The sequence below is a fragment of the Pholcus phalangioides genome, unplaced genomic scaffold, assembly GCF_987345545.1.
Source record: "Pholcus phalangioides strain wild (caught in Gottingen) unplaced genomic scaffold, Ppha-v1.0 ptg000013l_1, whole genome shotgun sequence".
In the NCBI taxonomy this organism is placed as follows: Eukaryota; Metazoa; Arthropoda; class Arachnida; order Araneae; family Pholcidae; genus Pholcus; species Pholcus phalangioides.
Genome location: NW_028301606.1, coordinates 30,394,503 through 30,410,331, shown reverse-complemented (window position 1 = coordinate 30,410,331; position 15,829 = coordinate 30,394,503). Strand labels below are relative to the sequence as shown.

At 35.1% G+C, this 15,829-nt stretch overlaps 1 protein-coding gene across 1 annotated transcript; it reads left to right on the top strand.

Annotated features, from left to right (window-relative positions):
- The first annotated feature begins 1,438 nt into the window (after nucleotides 1-1,438).
- LOC149078957 (uncharacterized) lies at nucleotides 1,439-15,353 on the top strand. Its single transcript, XM_089241190.1, has 12 exons — nucleotides 1,439-1,659; nucleotides 1,937-1,977; nucleotides 4,250-4,416; nucleotides 5,472-5,510; nucleotides 5,636-5,740; nucleotides 5,852-5,900; nucleotides 6,839-6,921; nucleotides 8,645-8,876; nucleotides 12,768-12,905; nucleotides 13,096-13,161; nucleotides 13,491-13,601; nucleotides 15,125-15,353. The coding sequence occupies exons 1-12, from the start codon at nucleotides 1,625-1,627 to the stop codon at nucleotides 15,202-15,204; spliced, it is 1,146 nt and encodes a 381-aa protein (XP_089097316.1). The 5' UTR covers nucleotides 1,439-1,624; the 3' UTR covers nucleotides 15,205-15,353.
- Nucleotides 15,354-15,829: the final 476 nt, after the last annotated feature.

The following is a 15,829-nucleotide window of genomic DNA, read 5'->3' as shown; positions in this document are numbered from 1 at the left end:
AACAAAAAATTTGAGAAGAGGGTTCTCTTCTTGTCTACTCTTCTGGGTTCGTTTTAAGAGCATCCTGGGCCCCGAGAGCCAAGTGATTTTTCTGATTCCTTACATGGAAAAATACAACCACCTCTCGTTGTTTTGAGGCCCCTCTTCTCTTGAGGCTCCCGGGCCATGCCCTGGTGGGCCCATGTGTTATTACAGAACTGGTTCCTGGGCTTGAGCCCTGCCAGCTCCACGCTTGTGAAGGCTACGATTTCTTTCACAGGCTTCTGTGGTCTAGATACTGTGTTTCGCAACCGTCGGGTCAGAGCAACACCTTCTATAGCAGAAGGCCTCCGTGCGAAGCTCGTGACATCACTGAAGTCTCCCATTTCCCTTACAGTCATTGGATATACAACATACTACTTCCCTTATCCTACATTGGATATATGATAACCGACCGGCCGCGGTATCATAAAGGTTGAAAACCACTATCTAGAGCCTAGGACAGTTCCCAAGTTTTTGTTTTACGGTCCCTTCAATTATTGGGTGGCAAAGGCATTATGGTTGAAAGTTCTGGCTTTCCATAGTTGCGTGAGATGCCCCCCCCCCCCATCCCCTCTGCCTTGTCAGGAAGAAACACAACATGAGGTGGGGACTGAAGTGAAAAAGAAAATCTTCTTTGCTCTCAAGCAAAGAAAAACAGAGAGAAATTCGCCATGAACACAATTTTAGAAAAACCGCCACCCGCCAAAGCCAAAAATTTCCCGCTGAACCGTTTTCAAACCAGCCCAATTTGGCGGGAAAACCGCCAATCTGGCAACTCTGCTCGTACCCGTGAGAAAAAAATCGAAAAAAATGTGTTTCGAATCCCATGATTTTTCGGTGTCATTTTTCCGAGGGGGGGGGGGGGGGTACTGTGGATTTCCGAAAAAAAAAAATTTCAAGATAAAGGGAAACCATTAGGTGCATTTTATAGGGAATCTGATTTCGAATATTATCCAGTTGCATCTCTCAATCCATTAGGATGTTTTTAAATTAATTATGTGCCCATATAAATTACATCGAAGAAATTGCGCAGCTTTAATCAAACATTTTTTGATGAAAAAATAGGCAGATCAATAACTTTAAAAAAAAAAATTCGAAATTTCTCTCCAGCTCCCATTAAAAAGAAAAAACGATTCATTTCTATGTTACTTTAATTTAGATCTGTTTCTTTCATGAATCGCACAGGAAGTCACCATATTGGTTATCTTGTATGTCCCTCAAAAAAAAGGTGGAATATCACGTGATCCAAAAAAGCCTCATTCACGTGGCGGAAAAAATTTGCTCTTAGGAAAATACGCCTTAAAAGTTTTTCTTTGACGGTTTTAAAAATACAATAGCGTCCCGTAAAATATTGCTAATATGGTCAGGCATAGTTAGTGTCAAAGAAATACGATGCGGAGTTTTTTGGTCCTTCAACATCGGAGATTGAGGTTTCATCCACTACAAAGGCGTAAACAACATCGACTGGCAAAACTCCGCGAGGTTCCATTTGAAAACACAAGTTTCGTTTCTGAACTTCTGCGAATGAACGTTACATTGTGATTAATTTCAGTTGATAGTAGAGTAGCGTCGATATCGCAGCTCGTCTAGTTTATTTCTCAACATGACTCGCACCGATGATGACGGCGACGAAAAAAGGTACGTATCGGAAAAATAAACCATTTCTTTATTCACTTTTATCCGTATCATAGATGGTATATATAGAGTACCTTTCATCACAATTTCAAACCCTTTTACTTGCAGTGTAATTGAAATGGTAGTGTGATAAGCGAAATCATATTTGAACGTCAATAAGCGCACAATATGTAGGCCGCTGCAGTAATTTTAAACTAGTCTTAAAAGCTCTAAATAACAATGCGTGTGTAGTTTATTTAGAATTTAAAATATAACAATGAATTTCTTTTCTCTAATATAGGAAGTTGTTTGTTGGTGGTTTGAGTTGGAAAACATCCGAAGGTAAACTGAAAATTATTTCTATATTGTGTTAATACAACCGTAGATCGTCTTAACATAGCACCCAGGCTCTTCGTTGGAAATGTACAAATGTTGTTGGCAGGTACTTCCAGCTAGGTAGGATAGGGCTTCGCGTGTAAATTTGAGGAATGGGTGGCCAAGAAAATTAGTTTGAATGTGGGGGGGGGGGGAAGCAAAAACCTCCCCAGGGTTGCAAAACCGTTAATCCACTCTGCCTAGAAAGAGGGACCAGATCAGTGAGTGACCAAACAATTGACCTTGAGGGTTTGCAAGCACGTGAGTGTGTGCAAAGACGTCGGACAAACAAAATTGCAATCTAAGGCATGCGAATGTTCAAGAGTCGCCTCGAAAGCAAAACACCAGGTCAGTGAGCAACCAAAATTGTGACGTGGAAAGTGTGTAAGCAGGGCCGTCTTAAGAGCATCATGGGCCCCCAGGCAAAATGATATTTTTGAGGCCCTACCTGGAAAATTCTAGAAAATTTCAACCTCTTCTCATTTTTGTTTGGCCTCCGGGCTGTGCCCAAGTGGGCCCATACATTAAGATGGCACTGTGTGTAAGCATGGAACTGATCAAAAGAGTAACCTAAGGAGTGTGAGCATGAAGTGACTGAAAGAGTGACAGACGTGTATTTACAGGAACGAGGTGGACTGAATCTACGGCCGCAAATTCGAGGAATAAGTGCTCAAGAAAATTAGATTAGAATGGAAGAAGGGTGGCAAAACCATAAATACATCTCTGGGAAACTCCCAGAATATTGCTCTAGCAGGAAAAAATTTTCTTGGGCTCCACTGTGCCCTTAACACGGACCTGAATCGCAAGTTGGTTTTCCCCATTATTACAAATGTGACTGTTTATCGCTGCTAAAGATTTATTATTACTTGTGCTATAATCATATTAAAAGGAATGTATGTAAAGAAGTTTGCATGCTTGTATCATTTCCCGCCCCTCACTCCTAGGCATCTTCAAACTAGCCCCACCCCTCACATTCACTCAGATATACCATAGGATGATTTCCTACCTTTTACGAGTTTTTTTTCTTTTTTTTTTTCAAAAATGCTAGGTCGATATCCTCAGGTCAAAACCGTGTCTCCTCCCTTGTTGATACCATGAGGTGTGTGAATGGTTTTAAATTCAGCTTATCTTAGTTTATTATAGATTTCATCTATTATAAATCAATATAATTCGTTTATAAGGGCTTGGGGGGTAAACAATTTTGTAATTTCCCTGTGTGATAAGGTCTCCCATTTAAACGAGTCTCCGCAAAGAGCCAGTAGACCTTCAATACGATACTTACATGACATGAAAATTCAAGCATTTACCATATTTACTTCAAGACAGATGGCAACAGCAAGAACACAGAACAAGCATAACTCTGACAACATAAATATGTTAGGTCCACACATATTACACGTTTGGGCATGTTCTGATTCTTTAGAAATTAAACAGAAGAATTTGTAAGAGGTGCATATGTGGTTAAGTTTTAATAGTTCCCATTATGTGCCTGAAAATACCACTTTACATGCATATTCTGGAAAATCACAGTATCAGGTCTTATAATTGTGCCCCCACCCCAACATATATAAAGACTGCCCTGTTCACTGATTAATACGGAATGCTAATTTTAAATGTGTGTAATGTTATCATAGTTCTTACTGTATACAGTATAGATTGTTTTCTCTATATATCATAAAGACCGGAAAGGAAGACAGCAGGCAGCACCAGCAAGGATACAAAAACAAGTGTAACTCTTACAGCATGAATATGCTAGGGTCACACACATACACTCAGAATACACAGTCGGGCATGAACCAATTTGTTAGAAATTCTGCAAGGGGGTTGTGTACAAGGGGCATGGACAGGTTAGTAGTAGTGGTATATCAAAAACTATATGAGGTCTTACTTTGTTTTTGGTGCTCGGGAAGCACGTTTTTCATCGATTAAGTTATTCAAATTTAGTTATTCTATGCACTAACATTGAATCCCAAGCTTTTCCCTGTTAATTTAATGACGAATTTTGCATTTTAATATGTGATCAAGCCTCGAATAATTATTCAAAAAGAATGTAAAATGATTCAAGAATCATGTTCCATACTGTTAGAATTAAAGAATTTTTTGTTAACAAGGTTAACTTACACAAAAACTCCTTTTTTTCTTCAACATACTGCAATGAATGCAATCACAACTTTGGTGTCAGCTAATTTGAATCCATCTCCTTGACATCACCTGAGATGCACTTTTTTTTCTCTTCCAGATGATTTGAAAGCATATTTCACCCAATACGGGCAGGTTTCAGATTGCATCATTATGAAAAACAATACGACCAATCAACCCAGGGGTTTTGGTTTCATCGAGTTTGAAGATTCTGATTCTATCACAACTGTGATGGCTAATGGTCCACATCACTTGGACGGCAAGACTGTAAGTACCTCGTATCACCAAAATTTTATTTTTCGAATTATTGCCTCAAAGATAGAGTCTGTTAAATAATGTCAAGGTTGATATACATTGGTAATATCTTAATATTAATATTTGTTTGGATGTGTATAGGCTGATATAAAACATTTATTCAAAACTTGAAATATGTGTTAATTTTGTCAATGAATCAAGGAGAATGGGCCAGTTTCATCACACCTTATCATTCCTAATAATGAACAAACACTTGTTATCCAACATGGGCAAGGCATAGTCACTAGTAGGGCTAAGCAAGCTGTGTGAATAAAATAGTGACCTAAAGAGTGTGCAAGTATGTCAGTGGCCAAAACATTGTGCAAATATGTGAATGACCAAAAAAGCAGGAATCCAGGTCACTGAATGAAGGACCAAATCAGTTAGTGACCAATGCATTGAACGTATGTAATGACCAATACATGAAAGTATGTAAGTATGAGAATGGCAAAAAGAGCAACTTAGAGAGTGTGTAAGCATGGGAGTGATTGAAGGATGAAAAAGGTACATAATCTAGTGGGTATGAAAGCATGTGAGCAGCCAAAAGAGTAATTTAGAGACAGAGGTATGCTGACAGGGGGGGGGGGGGGGGCTATAACCCAGGGTGACAAAGTATGCATAGCCCACAGGCAGCGAAACTATGAACCCACCCCTGAGCATGTTTTCTTAAATTCCGGCCCATGAGCGAATCTTGTCTGTTCCAAGCATTATACCAGGCCTGCAAAGCAATTCAAACAATACACTATTTCACTACACTATTCAATGCACTATTTTTAACATCACATAAACTGTAAAATTTATTGCAGTATGCATACCGATTCATGGCTATTTTGTAGATACTTTCTCACAAATTTAAACATTATGTTATTGATTTTGGGTTTTCTATATGTATTTGGGTCCTATCAAAAGTAATTTAGCTTGCCAAAAAAATGACTGTAGCCCCCCCCCCCCCCCCAAAAAAAAAAATATTTGATTGACAAACTCGTTTTCCAAAGCTCTTTTCCTCAGAATATCTTGTTTCCTTTCAGATCGATCCACAGATTTGCAGACCTCGAAGTGAAAATGTGGTGAGTTTGATATTTCGGGTTGAGTTCTATTGGTGCAAGTTGGTTTTTCTTTCTTCTCTCTCCGAGTGCTGCAGCGAAACTTGTCAAATGATTCATAGGCACTGATGAATGTGATTATTTTGTAGGCAAAGAAAATGAAGAGAGATAACGAGTTCCAGATTTTCCTTGGTGGTTTGCAACCGTATACTACAGAGATGGACATTAGGAATGCTTTCTCAGAATTTGGATTGGTAAGATAATATTGTAAAAGCATTCTAAAAAAATAAGAATATAGATTTCGTATATTTTTCCTCTCCAGCATCTGTCATTTTTTAAACATTTCAATCTTACTGTAATTTCAGATAGCAGATGTTTCTATTATATATGACAAAGAGAAAGGAAGGTCAAAAGGTGATTTGTCATATTGAATTTTGTCAAATATATTTTGTAACTTGTCAATACGTTGTTTAGATACTTCGATTTCTCACTTTTTGACTGTTGTGATTACCATGTATTCTCAAGTATAAGCCAACCCCCATCATAAGGACTACCAAAACGATAGAAAATTGGAAACCTTTGTACAAGCCAATCTTAAAAAAATGTATATTTCTAAAATATAAAAGTATATATACACAATGAAAAATGATCAAAACTTTTTTCTAAGCATTTGTCCTCCTCCCATTTACTCACTCTTCACTTCATGAGACAGCATTAAAATGTTTTGCATCGTATCAATGACTTCGGCATGGGCAACTTTTTTTTAGAACAAGTAGAATTTTTTTTTTCAATTTCTGAACAAGAAAACTTATCTTATACACAAGTATACACAGTAACTTGTACACACAAAATTGTAGATTGTGTCTTGTCAATTACTTTTTTCACATTATGAGTAATCATAACATTAGTTTGTGTTTTCCAGGATTTAAAAGTGATTCAAATTCAGTTTCATATCACCTTGTGTTAAATTCAAAATTTTGTTTAGCTACTCATACTTATTATTGATAGGTTAGTACAATGGCATACCCAGGATCTGAACTAGAGGGGGGCAACTCACCGATACTAAATTGATATGTCTGTGCTGTGTACCAATTACTGCACTTTAATTTCTCTTCTGAGGGTCAGCTGTCCCTCGCTGGGTATGTCCATAAGTTAGTATTGATGTGATGGATAAGCTTTCGTAATGTAAGGGTTTATTTTCTGTTCAATATTGTATGAACTATTATGAGTACTTCACGCAAAATTCACCAACCATGTGTGTTTTTATTACACCCTCCATTGTCTTTTGATGTGATTGGTGAAAAAATAATCATAATATGTCAATGAGAATATTTTAACATGTACATTTTCAGGTTATGGATTCCTGACATTTCAATCGGAGGATAGTGCCCAGAAAGCTTGTGATCAACGTTATGTGGATGTGAATGGCAGTCAGGTTTGTAGGATGGATCAATGCTTTTGTTAGGTTCACGATACCTTTTTTATTACTTATTAATTCTATGATTTAGTGAGTTTATGTTTTCAAGGTATTGATTGAAAAGATGCAGTTGAGTTTTGACAACACTATGTAACACAATTTTTGTTCCTGGTAACCAGTTTTATTTGCCGATGGCTTAGGACTAAAAAGGACAGAAAATAGGAATTTTATGTTTTAAACTTTGCTTTTGACCTCGGAAGAGCAAATTTTTGGTATTTCAGGGGATTAAACACATGAAAAGCACTATTACTTGAATTGTGATGAAGTAGCATGAAAATATTATGCAATAGACAACAATTTTTTCCCTCAGTTGCTAATCTTCCAAAACAAACCAAAGTTATGACTAATAAAACAATAGTGGATTTGAGACCAAAAATAATCAGATATATATCTGATTATAAGGGGATTATATCTGATATAATCCCGGGTCGGGCATGGATGTCTACTAACACTAACAAATTCCCTGGACAGATCGTAACGATCTCTTGGGAATACGTGCTGATCACGTTATTATTTAAAAATATATCTGATGGTAGAATCGCGGTCACGGCCACTCTTTATTTAGCTTTGTGTCATGCAATGTTAAATTTTTTTAAAAATACTGATATTCTGCTGTGATTATATGTTACTGATATACTGTTACTGATAGTCTGCTACATTATTTCATGTGATTGATCTCTCGGAAGGTATGTATGCTACCAGTGCACCAAAAAAAATATATTATAAAAAAAAAATATTAAATAGTTTTTTACAGCTCTAGATGATAAATCAGCAGCATTAACAAAACCTACGGTATGTTTTTATTTGCAAAGATCAAAAGAATGGTTTTAATGGATTAAAGTGAATTTGAAATACAAGGAACTTAAAAGGAAAAAAACTAAAAAAAAAGCATGGGATATCTTTGTTTGCACGCTTAACAGTTTCCTAGATAATCGCAGGATCAAAAACCATCCTAAGCTTGTGGAAAAACAAAAATCTATAGAAAACATGGAATGGTCAGTCTCTCCAAATGGCACATCATGCCCTCCATGCTATTATTGAGAAATTCAAAAGAACCATGGGTTCTTACTTAAAAGAGCACTTTCACCAAGGAATTCTTGACTTAACTCATCTATATCAGGGAAAATATCAAAAATATCATAGAGATTTTTGGTGACTAAAATGTGAAAATGAAGCATACATTAAAATGAAAAAATGAATAAAGATGGGAAAAAGTTATTATTTTTTTATTTTCTATGGAACATCTAGATGCATGACTTAAATTCTGGAAGTTATTACCTGTTTTTAAAATAATTATCAGCACAAAAAGTTTTTTTCAATATCAATATTTCAGTCAGCCAATGGTAAATGACCAATTCTCAAATATTGATTCCCCCTTACCACAAAAGCAAAGTTTGAGGTTGATATAATCATCATTGTTGTTCATCCATGCTAAGCAAAAATAACTTTTGCCTAGGATAAAAGTTTTTGTTTTTTTTGGTTTTTTTTTTGCATAATTGATTACACTAACATAACAAAAAAAAAATCAATTGATTTTCATAACTATTCACCTAGACTAGTTTTGTAGATAATGTTGATTAATACCTATAACTTGCTGTGCCAACCATACAAGTTGATTGTATGAAATATAAAGGAAGAAAAAATATATGAAACACATATTTTTTCTGTAATTTTTTTACAGATTGAGTGTAAGGCATCCGTATCACAAGATAAATCTGGCACAGGTTTCAGTTATAGAAATAGAAAGTTTGCTCGAAGGCAAAATATGACGTGGACTTCTCAGGAAGCATCAGAAGCTTCAAAGTTCCGTTCAGCAGGTTCTAATCCCATGTCATCTCGGTCTCCCTACAATGTTGGCTATGGTAATAATTGGGGGCCAGCTGTTCAACAGCCATACATTCCCCCTCCTCCTGGTAATATTGCTTTTTCCTTCTTTTTATTTTGAATAAAAACTGTTTTTTCCTTTACTTATGCTGTACCCCGAATTACATAATTTTATATGAGAAATACTAATTCCTCAGTAAAATCACAGAATTGTGAATTGGGATTATTAATCAAGAATATTTTAGCCCAATCAGATTACTGTATTTAATTTAACTAAGCTGATCTTTTAGAGGAAAAGAAGAAAGCTTTATGATTTGGAAATGGACTGGCTAGTAGTATACCCACCTTTTACCTTTTTGCCGATTGATCAGTTTCAAAGCTGATGTCTAACATTAGTGTCAGTTTAAAAAAATAACTTGCTTAATGTGATGTTCATTGATGACAATGGCTGCAGGCCTTAATTTTAATCTGTGGGTGAAAGTGTTTTTCTTCCAAACACAAGCAGCCTATTTCTTTCAATATACTAAGGTGTTATCGAAACATTCACAAGATTTTTAGGGAGTAATCCTTATTCAAATCCGTATTCATGTCATAATAATCCCTTTTTTTTTTCTTTTTTTTTTTTTTTTCAAGGCCCAAATTGCAAAGTTGCAAGGCAAGGTAAACTTTATGAAGCCATAGAGGAATAATAACATAGTAATACAGCTATAGTAAAGAGAGAAGAAAAAGCAGGCGTTCTCCCCTAAATTTTGGGCCCAATCAACTAATATTCATATTTATTTGCATGAAAAATTTTCCCCTGTCTCATGCTGTTATCGTCTGTCCCACCTATTGCATATTTATTGTTTTATAATGATACCTCAGCTAATGAAGATAATTTGTTACAGAATCGTGATCGTTAACCAAAACTCATTTTATTTTCTCTCAGATTTCTATTGAAAATCTTTTAATTTGTTCCAAGTACTTTTAACAAAAAATAGAAACTTATGGAGAAAGCTAAGATAAACTACTTCACAATTGGATGAATGAGAATTCAAAAGATGATGTAAAACTGTACATCTTTTTATTTTACACTATGTATGCTGTGCAGTCAGATTGGTGAGCCATAGTGAAACAAAAGTGTGTGAGGTGTGGTGTGCTATAGAATATAAAGTCCCCTCTCTCTCTCTCTCACACACACATGCAGATGGAAAAGATAAGTTTTTAGAATTTCCACACTATACAGTTTGATATTGAGTCTTTACTGTATTCACTTAAACCAGTGTTTCCCAAAGTGGGCAACGTCGCCCCCGGAAGGTGATGTATATGCCCAGGGGGGTGCAGGGGTGCAAGAACTGCTCCAAGGCGCCGAATCCCTGCGCATTTGCGCAAATTCTTGTTTGTGATTCGCGGAGGTACCGCTAGTGCACTGTAGTGCGTCAAATACCCGGAATTTAGGAAAAAGAAGCATGAAAATTTTGTTCACGGGACGCGTTTTTTCCGAGACACGGAAAAAGATACGGGGCGGGAGAAACTTCAATTTTTTTTCACTTCCCACCATCTACCACAATCGCGTTATCTCGTGACCTTGGAAAGTAGTTCTACTACCTTGAAGTGTAAAGTCCTATACTGTTATTGGTTAACCGGCTAGCTATCAAAGTCCCTGAATGAATATGCCGAATTTTCCGATTTCGGAGACCGTTTTTTCTCCTGCTGGTTATATACTGAAAATAATGGTAATTTCGCGGCTGCGAAATTCAAAGACTGCATACATCGAAAAGGGGATTGGTTTACTCGTTTAAATTACCGACATTTTTCGAAGATCATTGGGAAAAAATGGGATCTGCAAAAACTCCAGCTAAAATATCCATAGTTTTGTCGTCTAGCTACTATGCGGTCGTGTAGTTATCGTCAGCGGTTGCCGATCGTGACAATTTCACATTGCAAAAATCCGGATTTGGTGAACAGGGGCGACTCGAGGAAAAAAATTTCTACCCATGTGGAATCTGTTTTTGGCGCTACTGACGGCGTTTTTTTTGGTCAACAAAGCTTTTTTCACCCTTTCAACTCCATTTGGCACCCCTCCTAGAGCGGCGCCCAATATGGCCTCACGGTCCGCCACTGCATTGATGGGGGGAGGGGCATGCTCTTAACAATAGTCAAAGGAAGGAGTTTGTACTAGGAGCATGCACTCATTTTATATAACTTCTGTGAGATACCTTTTTTATATTAATGTCCTACCTTTCCGAAACATGTTGAAGAGAATGAAACGTTTGTACTCTTTATTGTTTTTTGCACTCCCTCACGTATTGCTGGGATGTTGCTTAACATTGTAGTACCAACAGAACTATTAATTATGTGTGATGAATGGGTTGCACTATAATGCAAAGAATTACAAGAAGTGAAATCAGTTCAGAGAATAGAGAGATAGATATTGGGCTGACACATTCAAACTTTGCAACCTTGAAAGCAGCCCAAAGTTCAAAATTTTGCCAGTTTTGGTGAAGGCTTTTTTTATCTTTAGCACAGACAGCGAATGAGAGTTCATTGTTAACAAATAAATAAAAGTGTGTTTGAACATTAAAAAATCTGTCCATCCAATGCTTTAATGGAATAAGACATACAAAATCTTATGTTCAAGGGCATGAAAAATTTGAAAAAAATTGTCATTGAGATGCTGAACTTCTGAAAGCGACTCGTGATTCTTAATCTATTAACATGCTATTAGATTGAGATATTGCTTAAGTAAATAAGTTATTTCTTTTTTTATATATATTTTTCTCGTTTTTCACATTTTGCTTTTAAATTTAATAATTCCTTTAAATTCTGTGAGAAGCTATTTTTTTTTTTTTCACGGAAACCCTTATTATATTCTGCATGCACTTTTTTTTGCTATATCAGGATGAATAAGATTTTGGAGTTCAAACAGCAGAAATTCTTGCTACCTAGGTTTTTAGTATGCATGTTGCTTAATTTGAAAAGAGTCTAATAATTTTTATTCGTCATTTCAGTAATGCATGTTTTAGTAGTGACATAATTCAGAAAAAATTTAAATGGATTTTAATTTGTGAAGGAAATTTATTTAGAATTATTTGTTTCAACCATTTTTGGCAAAACTTTTGGCATTTCACAGAAAAATTACTCCTTATATTGCAGATATAGTTCGTTTTTAGTTCTGCTCCATTTTCAAAATTTCTGCTCCAAAAATGAAATTTGCTGCTCCGAAATAGATGAGGGGCGCTTGCACCCCTGGGGGTGGTAGAAGCTTTGGGTTTAGTATAGGATCCTATGGGTTGGTGATAGATGAGAGGAAAAAAATTTTAAAGAAGGGTACAATGGACCAAAACATTTGAGAACCAATCACTTAAACCATTCAAGTCTAAGGCTTTCCACTTTTTTTAATGCATCTTTTTTAACTTAATCATTCATTTTACATGGAGTGGTTCAAAATCTTTCTGAAAGATAGAGATGGATCTAGAACATAATTCTGAGGTGAAGATGAATTAATCTGGCTCGAGTGACAGTTATTCATTGGATTCATTTTAATTGGTATGAAAATTCAGTCGCAATGCAGCTGTTTTGCGTTAGCACGTGCATCCATATCAACAAAAATGTTCGTAGCCAAATCCGTATTCATCAGCCAAGGTGGAAAAACATAGAACATCTTTAGCAGAAAAATTTGTTAGCCGAGGTATTGCTGTATATTCAAAAAAAGTTTTTCTCATTTTACTCTTCAGCGCGCTTTTTTTTTTTTTTGTTTATATCGAGAGATAATAAATTTTATTTTTCATGTGTCTTTAGAACCAGGAGAACTCAAATTGCTGAAGCTTTTGTACACAAGTTAATGTAAAATTTTGGTATAAGTTTTGGTGTGCAAAATTTTTAATCATCCCAAATCATACTCATGAACTTCAAGAGATTTATAGTAAAGATAAATATCTGTATTTTTAACAATGTTATGAGTTCCATATTGACATGAATTTTTATTTCTTGGTTTATAGGCATGGATCATTATAACAATAGCACTACCTGCAGCCCAACAGGATCTGGATACGAGATGCTCTATTCATATCCTGAAGCTTCGCACAACAAAGCGTCAGATCCAACTTATGGAAGTGCTTCACTGCATTCAACACCTGGTAAGTACAAACTGTAAATCCTATAAAACAATGCTGTCCCAGTAAACTTTTTATAGTTTTTATAAATTCAATTTATAATGATACCTTTCTCCAGTCCCTTGAGTATCGTTATATTGGAGTTTGCTGTATTTGTATACTTTTGAGGTTGAAATAAGGTTTTCATAGGTTTTTTTTTTCTCCTCCCTCTTAGGTGTTGGGCAAACACCTGGAAATGCATATCCAAACTGCGGTTTCTACAGCAATGCCTATGATGCAAGTGAGTGATTATTGTACTACAATATGTGTATCCCTGAAGTTTTTAATTCTTTTATGAAAAGTGTGCATATATCACATGCTGATGATTTAATAGTCATTTTTGATTCAATCATAACTCATGGTTTTTTTTTGTTTTTTTTTTGGCAATTTTAGCCATTTAAACTTAAATCAGAAAATTAAAGAAACAAACACAAAAACATTGGTTTATGCTCAAAATATTGATAAATTAACCAGTGCATATTCATTTTGAACCAGTAAAGAGCGTGAATGCATGAGAAATATTAAATGAATTTAAATAACTATTTACTTGATGAATATTTCTATTCAAAGATTTCCTCAGCTGTCCCGATGCATATAATGTAGCGAGTCCGGTCTACACCACAGGAACAATGGCAAGTGCAGATGGAAACCAAGGCTTCTATGACTATAATGTACCCCAAGGTATAATAGGAAGCCTAGTTTATTTTGTGATTTCACATTTACATATAATTAATTATGTGTTCATGGGTTTGTAAGTAATATGGTAAATATCAATAGAGTTGGGGCTGTAAAACTGAACACATTATTAATTTCTAGAATGGCCTGTTTTCATATTTTTGGATCAGTTGAACTATCTCATCTAAAAATTACTTGTGCTGGTGATTTCTTGAAAGTTGAAAAGTTTTCCCCATCCCATAATATTATGAATGTTTAATTTGTGTGACATGTAAAATTTTGATCAAGTTAAAAGATCAAAATTAAAAGTTTGATCCAGTGGTGAAGGTAATTTTCATTTCAAAATATTAATATTTCCTTAAATTTAATTAATTTAAAAAATTAATATTTCACAATATATTCAGGGCTAGACAAATCGTAGGCGCCAGGTTTGCCATGGCAACTTAAAAAATTGGTATGGTGCTTAAATATTTTTTTTTTTTTGTGCAGTTACAAAATTGCAGACTGAAAGCAGCACAAAATGTTCGGAATTTATAACAGCATATCTGCCAACATGAAAGAGGGTCACTATGTCCTGAAAAGGTCAAAAGAAATCTTATTTTTCACCATTTTTCTTCGGGAATTTTTTTTTCTGATTTGTCCAGCCCTGTTATGGTTATCAAAATGCTATATCATAAGAATAACACCAATGCAAAGGGTGTTTGGAAAGTAGAGATTGATTGATTATAAAAAAAGCAAAAAATGAAACAAAAATTAAATAGATCAAAGCACACAAAAATATCTCCAATTATTTTTTTACACACATTTTTCAAGCTGTGTGCATAAAATCTGCAATTCTGAATTCTGCTGCAAACAATTTTTGGAATAGACTTGAGATATTTGAGGGATTGTGTGTCCCAGTCTCCGCAAAATTCTCCAAAAGCATATCTTTTTGGCCTCAAAGATAATTCATGTTTTCCACAATCTTTATTTCTGATTGAGTTGGTGTTTTTAATAATAAATCTAATCACTCATCGTTCTTCTCTCAATCAGGCTCTGCATTTGTCATTATTCAATGACACACAAAAGTGAAGGATTATAAATTTTCTAAATATTGCATTTATATGTACATGACAAATGTATAATAACTACATGATCAATGTAAAAAAAGTTGTTGAGCGCAAGTAACTTGATCATATTTTGCTTTTTTATTGCCAATTGACTTTTATTTTTGAAAAATACTTTGTGTATTTATCATTCTATGATTTTGTATAATGTCCCATAGTGATGGCCTATATTTAATTAGATTCCATCTATAATGAAAAATACTTTGTGTATTTATCATTCTATGTTTTTGCATAATGTCCCATAGTGATGGCATATATTTAATTAGATTCCATCTATAACTGTAAAGCCCTTATCCTGAAAGTTTCATTTGGTCTTTTTAAAACACTATATAGATATTTCATGCACAATATTTTGAAAACGAGATGCATCAAGTTAACTGGATATATTTTTCAAACATGATTTTTTTCTTCACACTGATACAGGATATGGTTCAACTAGGAGCAGTACAAGCACAGATGACAAGTCATGGAACCAGACTGGATATTCTTTCTACAAACAGTGATGTACTAAAACTAGTGTGTTGCTTTTTTTTTTTTGGACTTTCCTGGTGTATTCTAAAAGTTAATATATAAGTCCTCCCCCCCCCCCCCCCCCACATGCATAAGTTGATGGCATGAATAAATAAGTTTGAAAATATTTTTTCACAAATCCATCCATGATTTCTCTTCAATTTCTGCCAGTTCTTCTTTACACTCGCATATAATATATATTATATATATATATATATATAAACATTGTATTTACTCATGTATAGGAGAGTATGTACTTATGTATATTCAGAGATCAAAATAAGGAAAACTAAATTTATTAACACATAAACTCCTTATTTCATTTATTCCCGGATAATAGCACAAAATGCATGTATTAAGGCAGGCAAACATGTTTCCTCAACACTATCATCTACTCAGACTCTCCTCTTTTTCACTCTCACTCCACAGAACATTGTCCTGCGATCTGTCAAGTGTATTTAAATGCAAACCATGTAACCTACCTCTGAAGATTGGTCTGATAGTAAGCTGTAATTGCAGCGCTCAGGGCTCTCATCACGAGTATACAGGTAGTGTTAGTGGAAGTTGGATTTCTGCAATTTTCTAACTTCCGAATTGAGGATGCGAGCCTGCCTTCCA

Coding starts and splice junctions, on each gene's coding strand:
- LOC149078957 (XM_089241190.1), top strand. CDS start 1,625: ATGACTCGCACCGATGATGACGGCGACGAAAAAAG. Junction 4,417..5,471: donor ATCACTTGGACGGCAAGACT/GTAAGTACCTCG, acceptor GTTTCCTTTCAG/ATCGATCCACAGATTTGCAG. Junction 12,906..13,095: donor TTCACTGCATTCAACACCTG/GTAAGTACAAAC, acceptor CCTCCCTCTTAG/GTGTTGGGCAAACACCTGGA.